This window comes from Peromyscus leucopus, chromosome 22, assembly GCF_004664715.2.
Source record: "Peromyscus leucopus breed LL Stock chromosome 22, UCI_PerLeu_2.1, whole genome shotgun sequence".
Lineage (NCBI taxonomy): Eukaryota > Metazoa > Chordata > Mammalia > Rodentia > Cricetidae > Peromyscus > Peromyscus leucopus.
In genome coordinates, this window is record NC_051081.1 from 1,248,893 (window position 1) to 1,273,633 (window position 24,741).

At 54.1% G+C, this 24,741-nt stretch overlaps 1 protein-coding gene across 5 annotated transcripts in view; it reads left to right on the forward strand.

Moving 5' to 3' along the window:
• Positions 1-13,525: 13,525 nt before the first annotated feature.
• The window catches only part of Dot1l (DOT1 like histone lysine methyltransferase), a 41,346-nt gene continuing 30,130 nt past the window's right edge, over positions 13,526-24,741 (forward strand). For 4 of the 5 annotated variants that reach the window (XR_005089776.1, XR_005089777.1, XR_005089778.1 and 1 more), the window contains exons 1-2: positions 13,527-13,671; positions 24,370-24,413. Coding sequence is in view for 1 of the 5 variants with exons in the window: in XM_037198185.1 (XP_037054080.1) it covers positions 13,591-13,671; positions 24,370-24,413 (125 nt within the window). In the remaining 4 variants the exon portion in view is untranslated. Of the gene's footprint in view, positions 13,672-24,369; positions 24,414-24,741 lie in introns of all 5 variants that reach the window. The other variant, XR_005089779.1, reaches the window with a different exon arrangement.

The following is a 24,741-nucleotide window of genomic DNA, read 5'->3' on the forward strand; positions in this document are numbered from 1 at the left end:
TCCCAGCACCCACATGGTGATTCAAAATCTTCTGTAACTCGACTTCCAGGGAATCGGTTGTCTTCTTCTCGCCTCCGCAGGCACCGGGCACAAAAGTGGCACATAGACATTTGACTTAGTCATTTTCTGTTGCTGTGAATAACACCATGACCAAAGCAACTTGCAAAAGTTTTTTGGTTTTGTTTGTTTGTTTGTTTGTTTGAAACAGGATTTCTCTGTGTAACCGTGACTGTCCTGGAACTCATTCTGTAGACCAGGCTGGGCTCGAACTCATGAAGATCCACCTGTCTCTGCCTCTCGAGTGCTGGGATTAAAGGCATGCGCCACCACTGCCTGGCTAAAAGAAATGTTTAATGGTGCTTACAATCAGAAAGTTAAATCCTTGAAGGCAGAGTAAAAGCGTGGTGCCAGGGACAGCTGAGAGCTCCAGTCCTGAGCCACAAACAGGAAACAGAGACACTGGGAATGGCTAGAGTCTTTCGAGACCTCAGAGCTCCTCCTCCGTGACAGACTTCCCACAATGCCACACTTCCTACTCCTTCCCAGATAATCCAGAAACTGGAGGACTCAAATACAGGAGCCTATGGGGGTCGTTCTCATTCGAACCACCAGACATACACACTTAAAATAATAACAATAATAATAAAGTAGAGATAGGGCTGAGTGATCTGTCAATGGTTATAAGATCCAGTACTGCTCTTGCAGAGGACTGGACTTCGATTCCCAGTACCGATGGAAGCACTAGACTCTCAGCCTCCAGTTAACTCCAGTTCCGGGGAATTACAGGCCCTCTTTGGGCTTCACTGAGGAATTGCACACATGTGGGACACAGAAAATCAATCAGGTACTCACACAAACACATAAATAAAATTAAACTTTTGGTTTTCCAGAGCTGAGGACTGAACCCAGGGCCTTGTGCCTGCTAGGTAAGCACTCTACCACTGAGCTAAAACCCCAACCCCAAAATAAAACTTGACAACAAATGAGTAGGAAACTGGAGAGATGACGCTGTGTTCCAGAGCCCTGGCTGTGTCCCAGAGGATCCGGGTTCAGTTCCTAGAACCCACCCGGCAGCCAATTTGTAGCTCCAGTTTCATGGGATCGAGCCATTTTCTGGTCTCCAAAGACACCAGGAATGCATATGGCACACAGATATACATGTAGGCACAACACCCACACACATAAAAAGTAAATGAAGTAAAAATGTTAAAGTTTGTTTTTGTTTGTTTGTTTACTTGTTTTTCTTTTTTTTTTTTTTTTCTTTTTTTTTTTCTTTTTTTCTTTTTCTTTCTTTTTTTTTTTTTTTTTTGGTTTATTCGAGACAGGGTTTCTCTGTGTAGCCCTGGCTGTCCTGGAACTCACTCTGCAGACCAGGCTGGCCTTGAACTCAGAAAGGCGTGGGCCACCACCACCTGGCTTAAATAGTATTTTACCTTGAGCCAGGCAATAGGAGCACTAGGAGTTTGAAGACAGTCTGGACTACATATTGAATTTCAAGGCACAGTGTCACACAGAGAGACACCATCTCAATCAGGTCAATATAGCCAGTCATGGTGGCTCACCCCAGGAGTCTGAGGCAACAGGATGAGAGACTCCGCAAATAAACCAGATGAGTAAATGAAGACAAAGAGAGAAGACCTAGTGTGATGCTGCAGGCCTGGCGTCCCGTCACTCAAGAGATCACACGGGCGGGCAGTAGTTCAGGTGTCTTCTGGGCTACATAGTGAATTAAAGGCTTCCTGAGACCTTATCTCAAAAAAAAAAAAAAAAAAAAATTTGAGGCAGTCAGGATCACCAATGTCTTTAATCTCAACCCTGGGAGCAGAGGAAAGGGGATCTCTGTAAGTCGTGGGCCAGCCTGGTCTACATAGTGAATTCTGGGCCAGCCATAGTTACATAGAGAGAGTCTGGAGCTACAGCTCCCTGCAGAGGGTTTGCCCAGCAGGCAGGAATTACTGGGTTCCACAGACACGGGCCTGGTACTCCAGCACTCTATGGGGAGGAGGGGTCAGGAGTTGAAGATCAGCCTGGCATGATGACGTCTGCCATGAGACTCAGAATCACAAAGAAAACAATTTGAGTTAATGATCACAGAAGACCACTTGACAGACAGATCTGACATCACTGGGAGCTTAGACATGAGCCACATCCCTCTGTGGCCAGCAGGGGGCACTGCTGGCCAGGCCCAGAGGTGGCGGCCTAAGCAGGTGGACCTGGCAAGACATTCAGGGCTCTATTATCAATCACACTTCAGCTATGAATCTGTCTACCTACCATCAACAACCCACCCACCACATCACCCATCCACACATTCACCCACCCACCCACCCACCCATACACCAACTCACCCACCTATCCATCCATCCATCCATCCGGTCAACACTCCACACATCCACACACATATACATCCATTCATCAAACCATCCATTGACCCACCCATCCACCTATGCATTTACCATCAATCCATCAACACATCCATCAATCCAGTGATCCACAGATCCACCCACCCACCCATGCATCCATCTCTTCACCCACCCATACACTCAATATCCATCCACCCATGCACCTACCCATCCATCCATCTATCCATTCACTCATCAACCCACCAACCTAATCCAGCCACTCACCCATCCACAAATCCATCCATCCATCCATCCACCCTTCATCCACCCATCCATCCAATCACCCACCACCCATCCATCTACCCATCCAACCATCCACTCACCCATTCACTCATTTGCTTATCCACCCTTTCATAACCCATACATCCATCCCTCCATCCACCCATCCACCTGTTCATCTATCCATCCACCCATCCATCCACTCATCCATCCATCCACCTGTCTCATTCATCCATCCATCCACCCACCCATCACCCACCTATCCATCCATCTACCTGTTCATCAATCCACCTATCCAATCATCACTCTACCCATTCATCCATCCACCTTTTAATCCATCCATCCACCCATCAACCCACCTATCCACTGTTTATCCATCAATCTACCTATCCAATCATCAATCTATCCATCCATTCACCCTTCTATCCATCCATTCAACCACCCACCCATCCATCCATCCATCTATTCACCCATCCACCCACTCATTCACCCACCCATTCATCTTTGCATCTACCCATCCATCCATCCATCCACCCATTCACCTCTCCATCCACCACCCACTCTCTCCTCCATTTATCCATCCATCCATCCATCCTTCCATCCACCTATTCACCCCTCCATCCATCCATACACACACACACACACACCACTGAGCGCCATAGTTGGAATCTGCTTTATTCCAACTTTTGCAATGAGCAGAGTCAAGGAGACACGCAGTGCAAAAAGGAAGTCCTGGGAAGAGCAGGCTGATGTGAGAACGAAGTGAAGGTCAGCAGAGGCTCAGGAGCCTGGGACCCGTGAGCTCATCCTGGAGCTTGTCCATGATGGACAAGGCCCTAGGTTCAAGCTGAAGCAGAAAATGAACGAACACAAGCGTCCCTGCCTGCGGGCGAGTGTTGAGGAGACTCGTGGGGCTAAAGGGGTGTGCGTGCAGATGAGCTGCCTGGGCTGCTGGGGCCCCATGAGCCAGTGGTGAGTGACTCCAGGGTACCTGTGTGAGCCCTACTTGTCAGTACTGTGATGGCAAGTGAGGGACACTGTCCTAGTTAGCACTGACCATCCACTGGACACAACCAGGGACCCCTGAGAGGATTGCCTTAATTGAGGACCGCCTTACCCCAGACTGGCCGGCGGGCACCTGTGGGAGACTGTCTTGACAACTAATCGATGAGTGAGGCCCGGCCCATGGTGTGAGATGGCCAGCAGGCCGGCTTCAAGCTCCTGCCCTGCTTTCCCTCAGCAGAGGACTTTCTCTGGGAGAGAAAGCCGAGGGGACCGTTTTGTTCCCTGTGTGGCTTTGGGGCAGTGTTTTCTCATAGAACAGCAAAGCAACTTGAAGGGCCATGTCCACTTATTCTCCAAAGCAGAGAGAATATGAACTGTCCATTGACCTCCGAGGGCTCCTGCATGTGTGGTTTCCACACACACTCACACACACACACACACACAACACACACACACACACACACACACACACACACACACAGAAAATAAAACAAAATAATTGTTTTTAAGAAGAAGCAGAGATGCCAAGCGGTAGTGGTGTATGCCTTTAATCCCAGCACTTGGGAGGCAGAGACAGGAGAATCTCTATGAGTTCGAAGCCAGCCTGGGCTACAGAGCGAGATCCAGGACAGGCACCAAAACTACACAGAGAAACCCTGTCTCGAAACAACAACAACAAAAGAAAGAGAGAGAGAGAAAGAAAGAAAGAAAGAAAGAAAGAAAGAAAGAAAGAAAGAAAGAAAGAAAGAAAGAAAGAAAGAAAGAAAGACAAACCAGATTGACAGTAAGTAAGTCAGGCCGCACCGCTCTCCCCATGATAAAGTCTTTGCAGCCTTTGGTGCCTGCTGTCTTGAGAATGTCTTGACTCTGGGCAGGCCGCTGAGGAGCTTTCCGTGGTGCTGAATTCCCTCTGCCCTCGTCTCTTGGTGGCAAGGTTGGAGCGTCCAGAGTCTGCACACCCCACATCCATCTTGCTAATTCCCGTTCCCCAGGCATTCTTATTGACAACGCAAGACCTGCTGTGCAAATGTGTTCATGCTTTAGCACCCACGTAGGAGGGCCAGAGGCCAGGCCGGGGTGTGGGCCCTCAGAGTCTGTCCAGCTTGTTTTTGAGACAGTGTCTCACAGGTCAGACTTGGCTGGCTGGCCCGGGATCCTCCTGTCTCGGCTACCCTGGAGCTGGGATCACAAGTGTGCACCTCCATGGCTGGGCTATTGTGGGTTCTGGGATCAAACTCAGGCCCTCAAGCCTGCATGGCAAGTGCTTTACCAACTCTTCCCAGGCCCCTGGTATTCATTTTTATTTATTTGTTTGTTGGTTGGTTGTTTTTTTGAGACAGATTTTCTCTTTGTATTGTAGCCTTAGCTTGTCCTTGACTGTCCTGGATCTCGCTCTGTAGACCAGGCTGTCATCAAATCCACAGAGATTTGCCTGCCTCTGCCTCTGCGCCACTACCGCCCTGGCCTGTATTTGATCGCTTTTTTGTTGTTGTTGTTGTTGTTTTGTTTATTTTTTTTGAGACAGGGTTTCTCTGTGTAGCTTTGCACCTGGAACTCACTCTGTAGACCAGGCTGGCCTCGAACTCACAGAGATCCGCCTGCCTCTGCCTTGAGAGTGCTAGGATTAAAGGTGTGTGCCATCACCACCTGGCTGTATTTGATCACTTTTAAAACGAATTTTTTTTTAATCCAGGCATAGTGAGTGTCTCATGGCTTTAATCCCAGCACTCGGGAGGCAGAGGCAGGCAAATCTCTGTGAATTTAAGGCCAGCCTGGTCTGTAAAGTGAGTTCCAGGACAGACAGAGCTACACAGTGAAAACCTGTCTCAAAACAAACAAAGAAATACATAATTTAAAAGCAACTTTCTATGAAACACTTATTTATGGTGTGTATGCTTGTGTACACGTGGAGTTCAGAGGACACTTCGGTTCTCTCCTTCTATCACGTGGGTCTCAGAGATCCAACTCCGGCTTGCGAACTGTCTCCAGTTCGGCTGATTATGTACCGGCTAGTTTTACATCAACTCGACCCAAGCTGGAGTCCTTCGGGAAGAGACAACATCAGTTGAGAAAACACCCCCTCCAGCTTGGCCTACGGGACATTTTCTTGATTGATGACTGATGTGGGAGGTCCAGCAGGCTGAGCAGACCATGAAGAGCAGGCCAGTCAGCGGCAGTCTCGCTCCTCACAGCCTCTGCTCCAGCTCCTGCCTCCTGGTTCCCGCTCTTTCTTCCCTGGATGATGAACTACAGCTGTAAAATGAAATAAACCCTTTCCTCCCCACGCCGCCTTTGGTCACGCACGGTGTTTCACCACAGATCTTTTTCTTAGTTGGTTTGCTTGTTTTAGTTTTTTTTTTTTTTTTTTTTTTTTTTTTTTTGGTTTTTCGAGACAGGGTTTCTCTGTGTAGCTTTGCGCCTTTCCTGGGACTCACTTGGTAGCCCAGGCTGGCCTCGAAGTCACAGAGATCAGCCTGCCTCTGCCTCCCCAGTGCTGGGATTAAAGGCATGCGCCACCACCGCCTGGCGCTTGTTTTAGTTTTTAACATTTTAAAGATTTATTTATTTAATTAAATTAATCATTTTTTTTTTTCAGACAGGATTGCATTTCGTAGCTCTGGCTATCCTGAAACTACTAACTAGACCAGGCTGGCCTTGAACTCAGAGATCCAACTGCATCTGCCTCCTGGGTGCTAGGATTAAAGGCGGGCACCACCACTGATGGGTGTTTTTCATGTGGGTTTTTTTGTTTTGTTTTGTTTTTCGAGACAGGGTTTCTCCGTGTAGTTTTGGTTCCTGTCCTGGATCTCACTCTGTAGACCAGGCTGGCCTCGAACTCAGAGAGATCCACCTGGCTCAGTAAAGGAGTGTGCCACCACCACCCAGCAGGACTTATTTATTTATTATGTATACAATGTTCTGCCTGCAGGCCAGAAGAGGGCATCAAATCTCATCACAGATGGTTGTGAGCCACCATGTGGGTGCTGGGAATTGAACTCAGGACTTCTGGAAGAGCAGTCGGTGCTCTTAACCGCTGAGCCATCTGTCCAGCCCTCCCCCCCTTTTTTTTTAAAGACAGGTTTCTCAGTGTAGTCCTGGCTGTCCTGGATCTCGCTCTGTAGACCAGGCTGGCCTCAAACTCACAGAGATCTGCCTGCCTCTGCCTCCTGAGTGCAGGGATTAAAGGTGTGTGCCACCACCACAGCTGGGCTCAGCCTAACTCCTTTTGAGCCAGAGTGTCTCCCAGCCTGGAACTCACTGATTAGGCCAGGCTAGCTCCTGTGTCTGTTTTCTCAGGTCCTGCATTCCAGGTGTCAGCGGGCACCACACTGGGCCTGGCATTCCTCTGGGGTGTGTGTGTGTGTGTGTGTGTGTGTGTGTATGTGTGTAGATGTGACAGCAGGTGTGTGTGTGTATGTGTGTAGATGTGACAGCAGGTGGTGTGTGTGTGTGTGTGTGTGTGTGTGTGTGAGTGTGTGTGTGTGACAGCAGGCGTGTGTGTGTGTGTGTGTGTGTGTATGTGTGTAGATGTGACAGCAGGTGTGGTGTGTGTGTGTGGTGTGTGTGTGTGGCGGGTGTGTGTGTTGTGTGTAGATGTGACAGCAGGTGTGTGTGTGTGTGGTGGGTGTGTGTGTGTGGCGGGTGTGGTGTGTGTGTGTTGTGTGTATGTGACAGCAGGTGGTGTGTGTGTGTGTGTGTGTGTGTGTGTGTGTAGATGTGACAGCAGGTGTGTGGGCCCCAGTCTGAGGTCCAGTGTCTCTCTCCCACCCCCTTCACCGTGGACAGGAAGTGAGGTCCCGTTGCAGCTGAGGCTCCAGTGACTCTGGCCTCTCAGCTCCTCTGCGATGTCCCGTCTGGCTCCTCGGGGCTGGATTAGCTGCCGAGCCCATGGGGCACTGGGGTCCTAACTCGGTGGCAAGGACTTTTTCAATGGCGCCTCCACCTTATCTCCCCCCCCTTTTTGTTTTCCAGACAGGGTTTCTCTGTGTAGCTTTGCACCTGTCCTGATCTCGCTCTGTAGACCAGGCTGGCCTCGAAATCACAGAGATCCTCCTGCCTCTGCCTCCTGAGTTCTTGTGGGCTGCAAGAATATATTCAGCTGTGTATTAAAGCTATACTTTGACCAGGCAAGGGTCTGTCAAAAGGCAAGCCATTTATCATGGGATATTTGGTGTTATCCAGTTTTTAATATTTCGGCTGTCTTCTGCTGTGAAGTCCTTATGTGCCCAAATACTTCCAAACAATTTGGCAAACAGCCAATCTTCTCCTGTTCCACTAGGTACGAACTCCCCCGCTGAGCCTAGGAGACAAGCAGGCTGTAGATGCACAGCTTTGTTTTCCTGTGCAAATGAAGCTCAGACCATCCCCTTGCCTCAGGCTAGCGGCGTGGTGGAGAGACTGACTGGGGACAATGGGGCTTTTTGCATAACCAGGTGCAGTAAGGACTGGAGCGGAATTCCAGAGGACAGACAGAACCGATTGGTCAGAGAGAGCAGAGGAAGACGGAGGTTCTGTAGAGGGTAAAGCGGATCTTGGTAGCGTTTTCTGAGAGCCAGGAAGGCGAGATGGGGGGGGGGGGGGGCCCCGCAGAGTTCACAGATCAGGTCAAAGGCACAGGAGCTTACTAAAACTGTGAGGACAGGAAACCCGGGCACAGAGGGGAGCTGAATGTGAGTACGGAGCTGAAGCTGTGTAGACAGAATTGACTGAGAAGAATGAAGTGAATGGACTGAAGGACTCAGTGTGCTTAGATTCATTTGACGTCCCTCAGATTACTATTCTCAGCCGCTTGTAGCGTCTGTTCTGGACCCTGGTAGAAATCTCCTCAAGGCAGGCACTTGGGGGGAATTCGTTACCGAGTGCGCCACAGCCACCCAGGCATCTCCCCCTCTCTTTAGAAGACAGGGTCTCATTTAGCCCAGGCTGACCTCAAGCTTACTATGCAGCTGAGGGAGACGTTGGACTGCTGCATGCTCTGGGTCCACCTCCCAGTCCTGGGATGGCAGGCTACGTCACCAAACCCGGTTTGGGAGTCGCTGGCGAGGCACCCAGGGCTTCCCGAAGGCTGCGTCAGCCCTCTACCCACCTAGCCCATGTTTACCGTTTGCCGGAACTTTCAGGAGTGAGGGGAGGTACTGGCAAGTGCCGGCCGGGAGGGGGTGGCTGGGCGCAACCCCCCCCCCCGCCCCCGCTTCCTTGGCTGTTACTCAGACTTCCCGAAATAGAGCCGAGTGCGCACAGATATAGAGACAAGTTTATTTTAAGATGTGACTCACACAATCCTGTGGGCTCTAAGCCCAAAATTAGCACGGCCAGCCAGTAGCCTTGAGACCAAAGAAGCATGGGAAAATGCAGAGGAACTTCAGATATCAGGGGGGAACCTCCCTCTGCCTCTGGACATACAGTGGGGGATCTCCCTCTTCCTCTGGACACACAGTGGGGGACCTCCCTCTCCATCTGGACACACAGTGGGGGACCTCCCTCTCCATCTGGTCACACAGTGGGGGGACCTCCCTCTTCCTGTGGACACACAGTGGGGGGAACCTCCCTCTTCCTGTGGACACACAGTGGGGGGACCTCCCTCTTCCTGTGGACACACAGTGGGGGGAACCTCCCTCTTCCTGTGGACACACAGTGGGGGGACCTCCCTCTTCCTGTGGACACACAGTGGGGGGACCTCCTCTTCTGTGGACACACAGTGGGGGGACCTCCCTCTTCCTGTGGACACACAGTGGGGGGAACCTCCCTCTTCCTGTGGACACACAGTGGGGGGACCTCCCTCTTCCTGTGGACACACAGTGGGGGGACCTCCCTCTTCCTGTGGACACACAGTGGGGGAACCTCCCTCTTTCTGTGGACACACAGTGGGGGACCTCCCTCTTCCTGTGGACACACAGTGGGGGGACCTCCCTCTGGTCACACATTGGGGAACCTCCCTTCCATCTGGACACACAGTGGGGGACCTCCCTCTCTATCTGGACACACAGTGGGGGAACCTCCCTCTCCATCTGGACACACAGTGGGGGGAACCTCCCTCTTCCTGTGGACACACAGTGGGGGACCTCCCTCTCTATCTGGACACACAGTGGGGGACCTCCCTCTCCATCTGGACACACAGTGGGGGAACCTCCCTCTCCATCTGGACACACAGTGGGGGGAACCTCCCTTTCCCTCCGGACACACAGTGTGGGAGACTTCCCTCTCCATCTGGACACACAGTTGGGTCGGGGTGGTGTGGGGGTGAACACCTGCCTCTATGGAACCACATTGGGGGGAGCTTTGCTTATTTCAGAGGATGACTGAGATTGATAGCAAAGAGTAAAAAGGCCTCTGCACACAGTGGGGTGTCCTTTTGAGGTCCTGTGCATAAACCCCACATCCCCCACATCCCAGCACGTAACCCCATATCCCAGCACATTCTACCCCACATTCCAGCACATATCCCCTCAAATCCCAGCACTTGGGGAGCTGAGGCAGGAAGATCACAAATTCAAATATTCTTGGGCAACTTAAGGACATTATATCTCAAATATTCAAGGTTGGGGTGTGTCAGGGGTGCAGCCCTGCCCCCCTAGTGATGGGCTGGGGGTGTGGTCAGGGTGGAGCCCCGCCTAGAATCCTCCACTGAGGGGCTTGAGGGCATGGTTTGGTGATAGAGTGCCTACCTAGCTTCCAGGAGGTACCAGGTTCCATCCTCCCCTGTGTCAAAGCAAGGGGGATCTGGGAAATTCTCTCAAGACCACTAAATTGGCTTAGGGATCACAGTGATGGGGTATTGTCTTGTGGGGAAGAGATGGAGTTTCACTCTGGAAAATACAAGGGAAAGTAGAAATTGATACACAAGAAGTGCGAAGAAGGGCCCTGGATAGGAATCCCCTGGAGCAATGTCAATTTGATTAAGAAAACTGAGTAACACAGTAACACAGTAACACAGGATTGGACCTCCCCTCGGGAGGGGGTGAGGAATTAGATCAGATAAAAAGAATGACCACAGGCGTGTTGCACATCTTTAATCCCAGCACTCAGGAGGCAGGGGAAGGCGGATCTCTCTGAGATTAAAGCCAGCCTAGTCTACAGAGCGAGATCCAGGGTTACACAGTGAGCACTTCTTTCTCTCTCTGAAAAAAAAAAAAAAAAAAAAAAAAAGTAAGACAAGAAAACAAGGTCAAACCTAGAAGACAAGAAGTAACAAAAAATCAATTCAAGCAGGAAGAGTTTGGTAAAGTGGCGTGAGCCTTTGGGAATCTAAGTGAATGTTTCTGATTTATTTTGTTGTTTGTTTTTTTCCTCCAGACAGGGTTTCTCAGTGCAGCCCTGGCTGTCCTGGAACTCGCTCTATAGACCAGGCTGGCCTTGAACTCAGAGAGATCCTCCTGCCTCAGCCTCTCGGGTGCTGGGTAAGGTGTACCTGTGTCACCAAGCCTGCAAGAGCACTTTCTCAAAGTGCTCACATCGCAGTACCACGCCTTTTTATCATCATTTTTAAATTTTGAGAAGAGGACTCGTGAAATTGCCCAGGCTGGCCTGGAATTCCCTTGGTCGCTCAGGGTGGCTTCTAGTTACTCACTGTCCTCTTTGGGGCTAGCAAATGCTAGAGTGAGGAGTGTGACCCACCTTGCCGAGTCTGCTTCCTCCCAGTGAGGCAGGAAGAAGCAGCAGCTTCCCGGAAATGGCGGCTGCGCTGTCACCAGGTCACCTGCGGGTCACTTATTTCCAGAAGGATTCTGGAGGGGGAACTTTGATATTAGAAAGATTGAAACTGGACTGTGAGGGAAATCAATTTGGCTTCTAGCTCTTTCTGTATTGTTCTGGAAAGGTTTGGGAAGAACTTTGTTTTGTACCACGATGAGGAGCTGAGAGCTCCAAGTTGACCAGTTATTTATTTATTCGTTCATTTTTAGGCAGGGTCTTCTTATATGGCCCTGGTTGGCCTGACGCTCCCTCTCTAGCCACGGCTGGCCTCCACTCACAGAGATCCACCTGCCTCTGCCTCCCGAGGGTTGGGATTCATGGTGTGGGCTACCCACACTTGGCTAGTTTGTGTGGATTCTAATTTTCCTTTTTATGTATAGAATGTTTTGCTTGCATTTATGTTTATGTGCCACAAGTTTTCTTGGTGCCTACGGAGGCCAGAAAAGGGTGTTGGAACCCCTGGAATTGGAGTTACAGTTGTGAGCCACAGGGTGGGTGCTGGGAATTGAATCCAGGTCCCCTGGAAGAGCAGCCAGTGCGCTTAGCTGCTCAGTCATCTCTCCAGCCTTTCTTTCTTTTTTTTTCCGAGTCAGGGTTTCTCTGTGTAGCTTTGCGCCTTTCCTGGATCTCGCTCTGTAGACCAGGCTGGCCTCGAACTCACAGAGATCCGCCTGCTCTGCCTCCCGAGTGCTGGGATTAAAGGCGTGCGCCACCACCGCCCGGCCAGCCTTTGTTTCTTGAGGAATGATTTTACTCCGTGGGCCTTGAATTGTGATTCCCCCTGCCTCAGCCTCCCAAGTGCTTGGATTATAGTGTTGGGTCCTGAGCTTGGGCAAATAATGGGGACCGACCACCGAAGTCTATTAACCAGAAGCGAACTTCATTCCAAACACCGCAGGGCAACACAACTTCTGGCTGGCCAGGGCCACGGGCAGAGTTCGGGCTTTCTGACAGGGAGACACTGAAGAAAACCATACACCAGGTGGCGAGTCAAAGGAATTTTACAGTCTTGAGGTTTGACGGCCTTGGGTCACTGTGCAGTGCAAGATTCACAAGTTTTGATCACAGGGTGTTCAGGATGTTTGTGAAAGCCTGTGGCTACCTCAACACAGCTGCTTTCCCCCTGGAGCTGAAAGGAAAGCAGGGCAGAGGGTCGGTCACTTAGAATCCTAGCATACCCGCATAGGCTACAGGCAAACCATTTCTCACATTCCTGGGCTCTTCAAGAGGTTTCCTTAGTGCGAGATTGCATTAAGAGTAAGAAATAATTTTTTTTTTAAGGAATAAAAAGAAGCTGGGCATGGTGACACACACCTTTAATCCCAGAATGGGAGGCAGAGACAGGAGGATTTCTGTGAGTTCTGTGAGGGCAGCCTGGTCTACAGAGTTCCAGGACAGAGAAACCGTGTCTTGAAAAATCCATAAAAAGAAAAGGAAAAATAAAAAGAAAAGACAAATAAAAAGAAAAAAAAAAGGAAGAAAAAAAGAAAAGAAAAGAAAAGAAAAAGCGAGCCCGTGAAGTTGGGGGATTTGGAAGTTTTTTTTTTTTTTTTTTTTTTTGGTTTTTCGAGACAGGGTTTCTGTGTAGTTTTGGAGCCTGTCCTGCATCTCACTCTGTAGCCCAGGCTGGCCTCGAACTCACAGAGATCCTCCTGCCTCTGCCTCCTGAGTGCTGGGATTAAAGGCGTGCGCCACCATCGCCCGGCGGAGTTGGGGGATTTGAACTTGCGCCCCACCGGCTTTCCCTCCCCGGCAGGGTTTCCCCGGGTCCCCGCTTCCGGCTGGCGGGGGCGTCCGAGGGCAACCGAGGACGTGCGTGAGCCGCTGCGCCGCTGCGTGCGCCGTGCGTGCGCCGGCCGGGGGGGGGGGTGGGGGGGCGTGGCCGGGCGAGTCCAAGGGGGCGTGGCGGGCGAGGGGTGGCGCGCGCGGCGCGGCGGGCGGGCGCTCCGGGCGCGCACCGCCTCCCGGCTCCCGGCCTCCCCCGCGCGCGCGCGCCGAGTGGTTCCGCCCGCCCCCCCGGCTCATTGTGCCTTCTCCTCACGCCGGCCCAAGATGGCGGCGGCGCTAGACGCCCCGGGCCTGTGACTCCTACAAAGAGGGGAGCCGGGGGCCGCACGGGAGCGGCGGCCGAGGCGCAGGCCGGGCCGTCGGTCCTCCGCCGTCCGCCCCGCGTCCGCCCGCCCGCCCGCCCCGCCCGCCCGGCTTCCCGCCGGCGGCCCCGCCCCTCCCCCAACCGCCCGCCTAGCATGGTGCGGCGGCCGCGCGCGCCGACATGGGCGAGAAGCTGGAGCTGAGGCTCAAGTCGCCGGTGGGCGCCGAGCCCGCTGTCTACCCGTGGCCGCTGCCGGTCTACGTGAGTGTGCTGGCGGGGGCGGGCGGGCGGCGGGCGGCGGGGACGCGGGGCTCGGCGGCCGCTCCGGGCCGGCGGCGGCGGCTCCGGCTCCTCGGCCGTTCCCGGCCCGCGCCCGCCGCTGCCGTTGCCCCGACGCGGCCTGTCGCGCTGTCGCCGCCGCCGCCGGCGGCCCGGAGCCGCCGCGATCCCGGGCTTTGCAGACTTGAGGCCGGGGCGACGCTGTGGGCAGGGGCTACGGGGACCGGGGGTCGGGGCGGCCGGGGGCGGGGCGGCCGGGAGGAGGTCGGGGCGGCCGGGATGGGGTCGGGGGCGGCCGGGATGGGGGTCGGGGGCGCCCCGCCTCCGTGTCGACGCCTCCCGTCGTCCCCGCGAGGTGTCACCTCGTGTCCCTTCGTCCCGTCGTCCCGGAGGTCGCACCCCGCCGTCTCCCCGTGTGGTCCCCTCACGTCCTCCCGGTTGTCACCTTTGGTGCTGGTGGAGGGGAGGTTGTCTGCGGTGCCGGTGGCTGGGGTGGGGGTGCCCGGGAGAGGTCCTCCGTGTCAGTGGGCCGGGCTGCAAGGCCTGGGGTGGTGGAGAGGTGGTCACCTCGGGGTGCAGTCTGGTGCCCGTGGGCTGGCCTGGTGATCGCGTGAGAAGCCGGGGCAGGTGTCTCTCACGTTGGTCCGGTGTCTGTCGAGGCTTTGCAAGGTCGGAGAGGTGCCCCCCACCCCCCCGCCCCCGGTTTGGGTGGCATGGCCGGGGAGGCCTGGAGAAGCCTGGGAGGTTGTCCCCTTTCGTTGGTGGGCAGGGCTGGTGAGACCCTGCAGAGTTGGGGGTGTCGGCCGCTAATCCTAATGACCCGGTGATAGGCCAAGTGGAAGTGCCAGAGGCTTTCGGGGGTTCTGACGTCCAGGAGGGGCCCGGGAAGGCAGTGTCCTGGTCCCTGGCGGCCCTGTGTGTGTGTTGAGTAGAAAATGAAGCATGGCCCGTGGGTGCTGTTGAGTTAACATCCTTACTGGGGACCCATGGCATAATGTCTGTGGCTCTCAACCGCTTCCCGTTAGCATTGGGCAGCTCTCTGTCTGTGTGTCCTTGAAAATTCCTGCAACTGCCGGGCGGTGGTGGCTCCTGACTTTAATCCCAGCACTTTGGGAGGCAGAGGCAGGTGGATCTCTGTGAGTTCTAGGCTAGCCAGGGCTGTTAAACAGAGAAACTCTGTCTTCAGAAAAAAAAAAAAAAACCTCCCACTTGACAAGTGTCCACTCTCCCACAAGTGTCCACTCTCCTGGGGTCGGCCGGATGGCTCAGCAGTGGACTTTTGCCACCAAACCTGAATTCCATCCCCGCTGCATGGTGAAGGAGAGCACCGACTCCTGCAGTTCTCTGACCTGCCCATGTGCGCAAATGCAGTGGGCATTTAAAAACACCTGCCTGTATGTATGCTGGGCACGGTGGCACGCTTCTTTAACCCGACACTCTGGCAGGGCAGGAGGAGCTCTGAGTTCCAGACCGGCCTGCTTACAGACTGACTTCTAGGTTGGTGGCCTGTCTTGAAGGAGTCAGAGAAGTTGGAGAGGTTGTCCCTCTTGTTGCTGTGACTGGAGGATTGTGGGAAATTGGAAAAGTTGTCCGTCCGTCCCCATGTTGGTGGTGCCTAAAGGGGCCTCGGGAAGTCTGGGAGGGTGTGTGGGGAGACTGTCTGGAAGAAGGGTCGGACTTATCATACTTTTCCTTTTAGGACTTAAATCTGATCCTTTCCTTTTGCCCTCTTCAAGGGTCACTATCCACTTTTTTTGGGGGGGGCGGTTCGAGGCAGGGTTTCTCTGTGTAGACACAATGTTTTGAGATACACAATATTATGAAATGATTACCACAGTCAAGTTAATTCACACAACTGTCACCTTGCCCAGGTACTATTTATTTTGTTTTATTGCATTTAAGTGTGGATATATGCGTGTGTGTGTGTGTGTGTGTGTGTGTGTGTGTGTGTGTGAGTGAGAGAGAGAGAGAGAGAGAGAGAGAGAGAGAGAGAGAGAGGTTTTGTATGTAGTTTTGGAGCCTGTCCTGGATCTCACTCTGTAGCCCAGGCTGGCCTGGAACTCACAGAGATCCACCTGGCTCTGCCTCCTGAGTGCTGGCATTAAAGGTGGGCGCCACCACCGCCCGGCCACCATCCACTCTTCTCAGGGTACAGTTCTGTGAGTTGTGGTCACTGTCACAGTTGAGGTGCAGCACACTTGAACCAACCCCAAGCTCCCTTCGACTGTCCCTCTGTTATCTGCCTCTTAGCTTCTTGGCTGCCACACCTTGTCTCCTGGCAGTTTTGTTTCAGAAAGTCCAGTGAATGATCACCATGGAGAATGTGTCTGAGGCTTGCCCACCCACGCTGTCTGAGGGCTCGGGGTTGCCCTTAATTTTTCTTTTTAGCTGGGCAACAACATCCTTTGGGCAGTCAGCCAGTTTGGTGGTCATTCTGTTAGTCATAGGATACCTGGGCTGGTCCAGTGTTTCTTTCTTGATTATTTCTTTGGTCTTGTTATACAGCTGTGGCTGGCCTGGAGCTCACTCTAGTTCAGGCTGGCCTTGAACTTTCCGTGATATCCTGGGCCCCCCACCCCCCCACCCCCCGTGTGTGACTAGAGGCTGTGAGTTCCAGACACCTGAATGTGGACTTGTCCAAACTGAAGTAGTCCCTGGGAGTACCGAGAGCTGGGTTGCTAGGTCCGTACTGAGTGGACAGTCACCAGTCTGAGTTCCCAAAGTTGTCATAGCTGAGTATGAAGGGTTAAAAAGTCTGTCACGACCCTGTTGGTACCCAGTGGAGTGGTGCTGGCCGGTTGCCTCTCCTCCTTCCCTGGGGATGAGGAAAGCTAACCCAGTGACACTGGCCCAGCTCCACCCCCTGTGAATCAGGCCTTCAGTTGAGTCTGGCGGGAACTGGCTTTCCAGTGGCGGGCGGGAATGACTGCCCAGCGCCTTTCCCTTGCTGGCCCGGATCTCACTTGGCGGGGTTGGCTGTGCTGGCCCAGCCCTGCTCCTGACATCTGCAGGCCATTCCAGCTGTGGCTGTCACTGCCGTCCAAGGGCCAGCAGGTGTGTGTGTGTGGGAACATCAGTTCTCACATAGCCTGAGCAGAGACAGCCCCTCCACAGTGCCCTCTTCTAGCTGTATGCTTCCATGGAAAGTTCTGCTTCTTAGGAAGCCAGGGCTAGTGCCTGGCACACTCCGCACAATGTCAGACCTGCCATTCCTGCACCCAGGAAGTGGAGGTGGGAGGATCAGGAGTTCAAGACCAGTTTTGGCCACATAGTGAGTTCCACGCAAGGCTGCCCCACATGTATCAGACCCTGTTTCAAGTCCCTCCCCCCAGCAAACAAGCAAACAGAAAAATCTGCTGTTGCTGGATGATCGCATTACCTAGGCATTGAGCGAAGGGGCCGTGCAGGTGCCTGCCCTGAGGTGGGAGCTCAGCACACCGCGTGCCCACCTGCTGCCCCCCAGTCTGTTCTCTTCTGACATGGGGTCTCAGCATACTCTGACTGGCCCTCCTCCCCCTGCCTCCCCTTAGAGTGCTGGGGCGCTAGGTATGCACCGCCAGGTCCGGCTTCGTAATCCTTTGTAAAAGCTCCTGCAAGCCACCTTTGGTGTCCCTGGGGACATGCACAGAGGACAGAAAAGACATTCATCACTCCAGGCAGATTGGGAACGGACTGTGGCAGTCCCACACTTGAGTAAGGCATGGCCCTGGGCAGGTGCCAGTGGCTTCTTAGAGGACAGCAACCATGCTGTCCACACTCACAAATACCCAGTCTGGGGACCAGGTGTGGAGAACTGACAGGTGGGAGGGGACATCACCCTTATAGCAGTTTAGGACACTGGGACCTCACGGAATGACCCCTTTGGCATAAAGGATGCAGATGCCATTTTTAGCTGTTTGCTTGGCAGGCAGCGTAGGGGACAGACCTGAGAGGGAGGGCCAGAGTGGCCTTCCTGTTGGTGACTCAGTAGGCCCTGCATGGTGGGGTGTCCCTTCTGATGAGCTCAGGAGTCCTGTGGGTGGCTGGGTGAGTCGTGCTGTGGGTAGGGTGAGCCAGCCCCAGTGTGACTCAGAAGGTAGTTTCTGCTGCTGACCTTCTCGGGTGAGTGTCCCAGCTAACTGCGCACATGTGGGCAGGAGGCAGGCTGACCTTTAGCCTGCCTGTGTGGGCTGACCCGCTCCAGAAGGGAAGGTGATGATGGTGGGCTCTTGTGTGGGGCATCGACTCTGCGCTTGCCCTTCAAACCCAAGCTCAGGCTACTTGCTCTGTTCCTGATAAGTTCTGGGGAACCCCAGCTGGGCTTCCCTGTCTGTGGAAGCACTGACCTTTTTCAAGTTAGACTTTCTTTTTTTCTTTTCTGAGATGTTCTGATTCTATATTCAGGGCAGTTTGGTACTCACCTTGTAGCCCAGGCTGCCTTCAAACTTTGAGCAGTTCTGTCTCATTCTCCCAAGTGCTGTGAGTGTGGGCATGAGATGTCACGCTGGCTTCAAGTTAGATATTCTTTCTATTTGGGGTAATTATAGGTTCATGCACTCAGGAATGTTCCTGTGTCCTCACTCTTTTGTTTTTTGAGACAAGGTTTCTCCATACAACAGCCCTGGCTGTCCTGATCTCACTCTGTAGACTAGGCTGGCCTCGAACTCACAGAGATCCACCTGCCTCTGCTTCCCGCCGAGTGCTAGAATTAAAGGCATGCGCCTATGTCCTCACTCTTAACGAAATGAAGCCCTTAGGTTAGCGGGGAACACCTCCTGTGGGATATGTGACACTCGCGCAGACTTGATCACTCCTGCCTTATGGAAAGATTAACCCGCCATTCTCATGGGGGTCCCGCCCCAAACTGACACTTGGTGACATCTAGGGGCTTTGGTTGCCACAGCTAGAAGAAGGGAAGCTCTGGCATTGGCCCCTGCAGAGCTGGGTTCTGGATGTCGATGATGTGCAGAAAGACCACTGCTGTTGCCTGAAGTTTGGGGGCACAGGCCACCTGCCCCATGTCTCCTGTTGGATGGGTTGTTCTGTTGGCTGGGGCAGTCCTGCCATCTTTACCCAGGGTCCCCGGAATGCCAGCCAGGCTGGTTGACTTTCCAGAACATGATCTGGCCCTGTGCAGTGCAGACGTCCACTCATCTGAGCGTTACCTTGTTGACAGGTTGATTCAGACACAGATGTCTGCTCTGTGTGGGCAGCAGCTCTGGGGCCGAAGTGTGAGGCACATGGGACTGCCTTCCGAGGCCCTGCACAGGCTGCTCTGCTGGTAGGGTGGGTACCCCGGCAGGACAGCTGCTGAGGGAGAGCGCTCAGGCTCCTCTGGCTCTCTTCCTCTCCCCATCCCCTGTCTGTGAGTCGATCGACTCCTGACTCTGTCTTCACCTCCAGTGTGCTAGAGTGACAGCTGCCTGTGCATATTAGAGAGTATTCTACCCACTGAGCTATATTCCAGCTCAGCAGAGGAGCACCTGCCCAGCCTGTGGGAAGCCCTGGGTTTCTCCCCAGCACCCCAGACAGTTCCATTAAGACCTGACTCACACCAGTAGAGTCCATGCATTCAGAGTGCTGGCCAGGGTCTGTGACACAGTCACAGTTGAGGCAGCTATTACAGCTGTCTGGTCTAGGGCAGCCCGTCACCCCTGTGAGGAGTTACCTGTCCCAGCACCCACGAGTGCACGTTCTGTCTCAGAATTACCTGTTCTGGACATCTGTTGTGGAGCTCCACACTGTGGCCCTGCCGCATGCATGCATGCATGCATGCATGCGCACACCCTGCCTCTGCCCTGACTTTCAGTGTTTGAGTGTGACGAGGTTCCAGGTCTTAGGCCCCTGAGGAGGGGCTTGTTACAACTTCATCTTAGGATGGAGTGATGGGAAAAGAGCTGCTGTGGCACCAAGGTTGATAGGGCATTCATGTGCACCAGGTGGTTTTTTAAAAAGATTGTTGTTGTTGTTGTTTTTAACTGTGCACAGGTATGTGCTGTGTGTGAGTGTGGAGGCCAGAGAGGGTGCGAGTGTCCTCTGCCACCATCTGTTTCTCTGAGGAGGGCCTTTCTCTAGACCTGATGATGGAGCCCTTCAGCTAGGCTGGAAGCTACCAAGCTCCAGTACCCAGTTACCACACCCCCCTGGGGCTACCGGAGCTTCCTGGCCTCTCCAGGGCCCTGTGCTGGGGTCCCCAGCTGCTGGGGCGCCATGCACCCTGTCTCGCTGTCGTCTGGGCAGGGCTGCTTGCCCTTATCTTAGTGCCTGCCTCATTTCTCTGAAATGAGGGTAACTGAGCCCGTCCTTTGCCCGTCCACCATGAGGAGGCGTGGCCTGCAGCAAGGAGGTGACCTGGTGGTAGGCATGCAGTCACTCTTGGCAAGTGACTCACCTGTCACTCGACAGCCCTGGGTAGCTGGTGTCACTCCTCCCTGAGGACCCAAGAGACCTTGGCCTCAACACTCTAAGAATGTTCAGCAGAAGCCTTGTGGCTGCAGGGCAGGCAGCTGGCACAGATGGACAGGCTGCCTGTGACCTCATCCCTGTCCTCGTAGCTGAGCAAGGACACTTGTCCTCCTGTGGACCTCTGAGTCCTCATCCCACACCCACCTCCTGCCTTCAGGAAGGCGGGCAGCCAGGAAGCAGGGTGTCCCGTGTGTGCTGTGAATTAGTGGCCTGGAGCTGGGCCAGGCCCTGGGGCCTTGGGTGGACTTTAGCGTTCAGGGTCAAGTCTAAAAAAATGTTGTCTAGGCTGGGTGTGTCTGTGGTCCCGGCTGCTGCTTGGGAGGCTGGGTGGGAAGATTGCTAGAGCCCAAGGGTTGGAGGCCAGCCTGCATAGCATGGGGAGGCCCCACTCTAAGACAGAGAAAAGTTACAGACTGAGCTCTCGCCTCTCTTTTCTGTGTACGTGTGTGTCTGGGGTGTGGTGTGTGTTCTTGGGGCAGCCCATCAGGTGAGCCTGTGTATGTCATGTCCCCATAGCCCTGTGTGATCTTTTCTAGGGGTCTCCTTCCTCTCACAGAGTACAGTGTGCAGGGCCCTATGGGACACTCAGAACGGTTGGTGCTGCACATGTCTGAGCTGCCCACCTGGGGCCAGGGTCCTTAGTTCTCCCTTCCTGTGGGACCATGTCTGCTAATGTCTGAGGTCACTCTTCAGGCTTCTCTGCAAGATGCCTCTGGTTTGCCCACTGGGCTCCCTGTGGTCATAGTCTGTCGCTCCCTTGAGCTGATCTTGAACACAGCCCTGTGTGAAGTCCCTGCCCCTTGTGCCCTTTTGCAGGCTGTGTGTGCTCTGTCTGGCATTGTTGGCCAGCCTGCATGTGGTCTGAGCACCCGAGTCACTGGTGGGAGCAAGGCCGGGGGGTTGGAACAGCCCGTCACAGCTTGTTGTGTGATTCCTGGGGTGATGATGTGTGGGGACCACGTGAGAGTGGAGCTTGTTTTTCCTTAGAGACGGCGTTTCTCTGTGTGGCCCTGGCTGTCCTGGAACTCACAATGTTCACCAGGCTGGCCTCGAACTCACAGAGATCCTCCTGCCTCTGCCTCCCAGTGCTGGGACTACAGGTGTGTGCCCCGCCATGTCTGGCTTCTCTTGAATGTTTTGTGAAGAGCACTGAGACTAATGGCCTGGGCCACCATGCCAAGCCTTTTTTGTTTTAATGATGCTGGCCTTGAACTCACAGAGATTCACCTGCCTTTGCTGTGACTAAAGGTGTGGGCCATTACACCTGGCCTCTCCGATTTTTTTTTTGTTTTTTAAGACAGGGTCTCTCTGTAGCCTTTGCTGTCCTGGAACTCGCTCTGTAGATCAGGCTGGCCTCGAACTCACAGAGTTCTGGGATTGAAGGCGTGCGCCCCATGTCCAGCTGCACTTGGACGTTTTATGAAGGAAGTGAACTACTGTGGTGTTGGTGAAGAGAGTATAGGTGGCACATGTCTGTGACCTCCGGCAGCACTCTGGAGGCCAGGGCGGGGTTAGGCATTTCACACGAGCTAGTCTACATTGATGATCCTGCTCGCAAATCCACAAGGGACCGGAAGTGGCTCAGTAGGTGACCTTCCCAGTGTTTACAAGGCTCAGGGCTCCATCCCTAGCCTTGGGAGAAAGACAAAAGGGCTTGGCCACCCAGCCGTGAATTCCTGATGTTGTGCCAGATGTGTAACCTGTGTAGGATGACCAGTAGGGGCTGTCCCCGTATAAAGAGACCAGCACCTCTCATAAACCTGGTCTGGGGCTGTGCCCAGCCTACTCCCTTCCTTCCCAGGTGGCTGCATGCCTGTGCTTTCCTAGAGACCAGTGGAAGGCCAGGTGTAGCCATAGCTGGAAAGAATCTGCACCTCTTAGCCCAGGAAGCTTTAAGAACCCTACAAGGGCCAGGTACTGGTGGCACACACCTTTAATCCCAGCACCGAGGCAGAGGCAGGTGGATCTCTGGGAGTTCCAGGACAGCCTGGGCTACAGAGAGACCCTGTCTAAAACAAAACAAAACAGGCAAACAAACAAAACCCCTGCAAGGCTAGTCCCAGCATGGAGGTGGAGGCAGGAGGACCAGAGACCAAGGGCTGGGTTGGAGCATGGTGTTTGGGGCTTGCAGAGCATGGGCGGGGCCCTGAGAATGAATCCCCAGCTCCTGCCTGAGCCTCCTGAGTGCACAGGCCCGCACCAGTACGCCTGTGTTTCCGTTTTCACTGACAGTGCTGGCCTGGAACCTCCATGGCAGCTAACCGTCTGCTGCTGAGGCCTGTCCCCAGCAGACTCTCTGTGGCGGTGCCGTAGAAAGAAGACCACCAGTGTGTTCTGGTACTGCCCAGTGTTTCCTTAGCGAAGTGCATTCCTCCCTCCCTGTTCTTTTTCTTTTTAAATTTTATTATTTTTGTTGTTTTAAAACAGGGTTTCTCTGTGTAACAGCTCTGGTTGTTCAAGCTCTGTATGCCAGGCTAGTCTCGAAATCACAGAGATCTGCCTAGGGTTAAAGGCGTGAGACACCGTGCCCAAGCCACCCACCCCTCCCCTCCCTTTTTTTTTTTGAAGATAGTCTTTCTTATTCCAGGCCAGCCTTGAGCTCCATGCCGCTCAGGAGACCTTGAGTTCCCAGCCCACCTGCGTGCACCATTCAAAGTGCTAGGGTGACAGGTGTGTGCCACCATGTCAGACTTTGATTTGTGACCTTGCTAGCCAGGCATTTCTCCCCCCCACTTTTTTTTTGATTAATTTTCTGTGTTTAGTTTGTTGCCTGCACGTGTCTGCACCATGTGCATGCAGTGCCTGTGGAGACCAGAAGAGGGCATTCTATCCACTGGAGCTGGAGTGTGAGCCACCATGTGGGTGCTGGGAATCAAACCTGGGTCCTCTGCCAGAGCTGCAGATGCTCGAACCACTGGACTGCCTCTTGAGCCCCCAGCATTTCTAAGAGCTTCCGAGTCTAAGCTTGTGGTGGGCGGTGCTATGCTTGCCTGGTAGCTGGGAGAACCGCCTGGGCCTGCTGCCCCTCCCGCAGTGCTCAGCACCGCCATGGTGGGTGCCCATGGCGGGTGCCGCAGGCCTGCCTCCCAGGAGCTCAGGAGTGGCTGGGCGATCCTGAGGAGAGGGGACTGGGAGTTGACGTCAGAAGTGGAACAGGCGCTTTGTGGTTACAAAGGAAGAGGGGAGGCCTGAGGGTGGCAGTCTGCCCCCGCTGTGTGGCATTTCCGGGGAGACGTGGGCACGTCACTTCACCCAGACAGGGCACCAGCCACAGACCACAGAACTGATCCCACGGAGTGGAGCTTAGGCGACCCGTGAGTTCACTGGGGTTACTTAGTGCACGTGGGTGACTCACCCTGGCGTGGTGACTTCTGGGGTTCCCTACAAGCCTTGGCCAGCTGCCCACTTCAGTCCCCTCCCAGCACTTGTGATGATGGAAGTTTTACAGACTTCCTGAGCCCTGTAGGTTATACTTCCAGACTTAGTGCCCCCACAATCCCCCTGTCTAAGTGGGGTCGTCTTCACACAGCCGCAGCGGGAGACTGTCCAGAGACGTAGGGTTGCAGAGACACTCAGAGCCCCCCCCCCAGTGCCCATGGGCGATGTTGAATGTTCCCTGTGACCTGTGACTGTGCACTGGGAGGGAGCCTGGGCCCTGGGGAACCCAGTGTGGTGTTTGTGAGTCTGTTCTCATGAGGCGCTGTCACCTGCGGCCTTCATCGTCCCACAGCTCACTTCCACGGTGGGGCTGGGAAAGTCTGAGGCCGGTGTGCAGTGCGTGGAAGGGCAGAGAGCTCACGGGGCCACTGGCCAGCCCCGGGTGGGAGCACTGCGTCGTCTCCTGCTTTCTTTTGTCATTCTTCTTCCCTCGGTGGCTTCCTGTCAGTCTGTAGTTGGCATCCTTGGACTTCATCTCATGGTGACAGAGTGAGATCTGGCCTTGAATGGTCGGTCGTGCTGGGGCAAGGCTTGATTTCAGGTACAGCACAGTGCTGGCCAGTGGCTGTGATGTCTGTTTCCTGTTCTGTAGGTGGGGACACTGGCCTGCTGGGACTCTAGGACTTGCTGGTACCTGTTGGGTTTGCAGGGAGACAAAGCTCTGAGTCAGGCTCCAGCTCTGGGGAATGTTGGGTCAGCATCTCTCTGAGGTCCGGTGCCGTGGGTGTGTATTGCAGAACAAGAGTTGGGGTGTCACTGTGGCAGTCAGAGCCGACTCTGCAGCCTTTTCTCTTTCAGGACAAGCACCACGATGCTGCTCATGAGATTATTGAGACTATCCGGTGAGTGCTGCATGGGGTGAGGGGGGGGCGGCGGGGGGGGCACCCAGTACTTCTGCTGTGCTGCCCTCACTAGGGCCTCCCCAAGTAGCAAGTAGCATGGTGGTGGGAGGAGCCCTGGCAGAGGCATCCGGTTTCAGGGCAGCCTACCATAGCCCTTGCCACACACTGCGCTTGTCAGAGAAAACCTCACTTGTTTTTTCCCCTGCCATGGCAGGGATGAGCCAGGTCTCATGTACAGCCTCTTGCTGCAGCCTCCTGTAAGATGGAGTTGGGGGGGGGTGTCTCAGTGCTCCCTGTCTTCCTTCACTAATCCCTGCCTTTAGGTGGA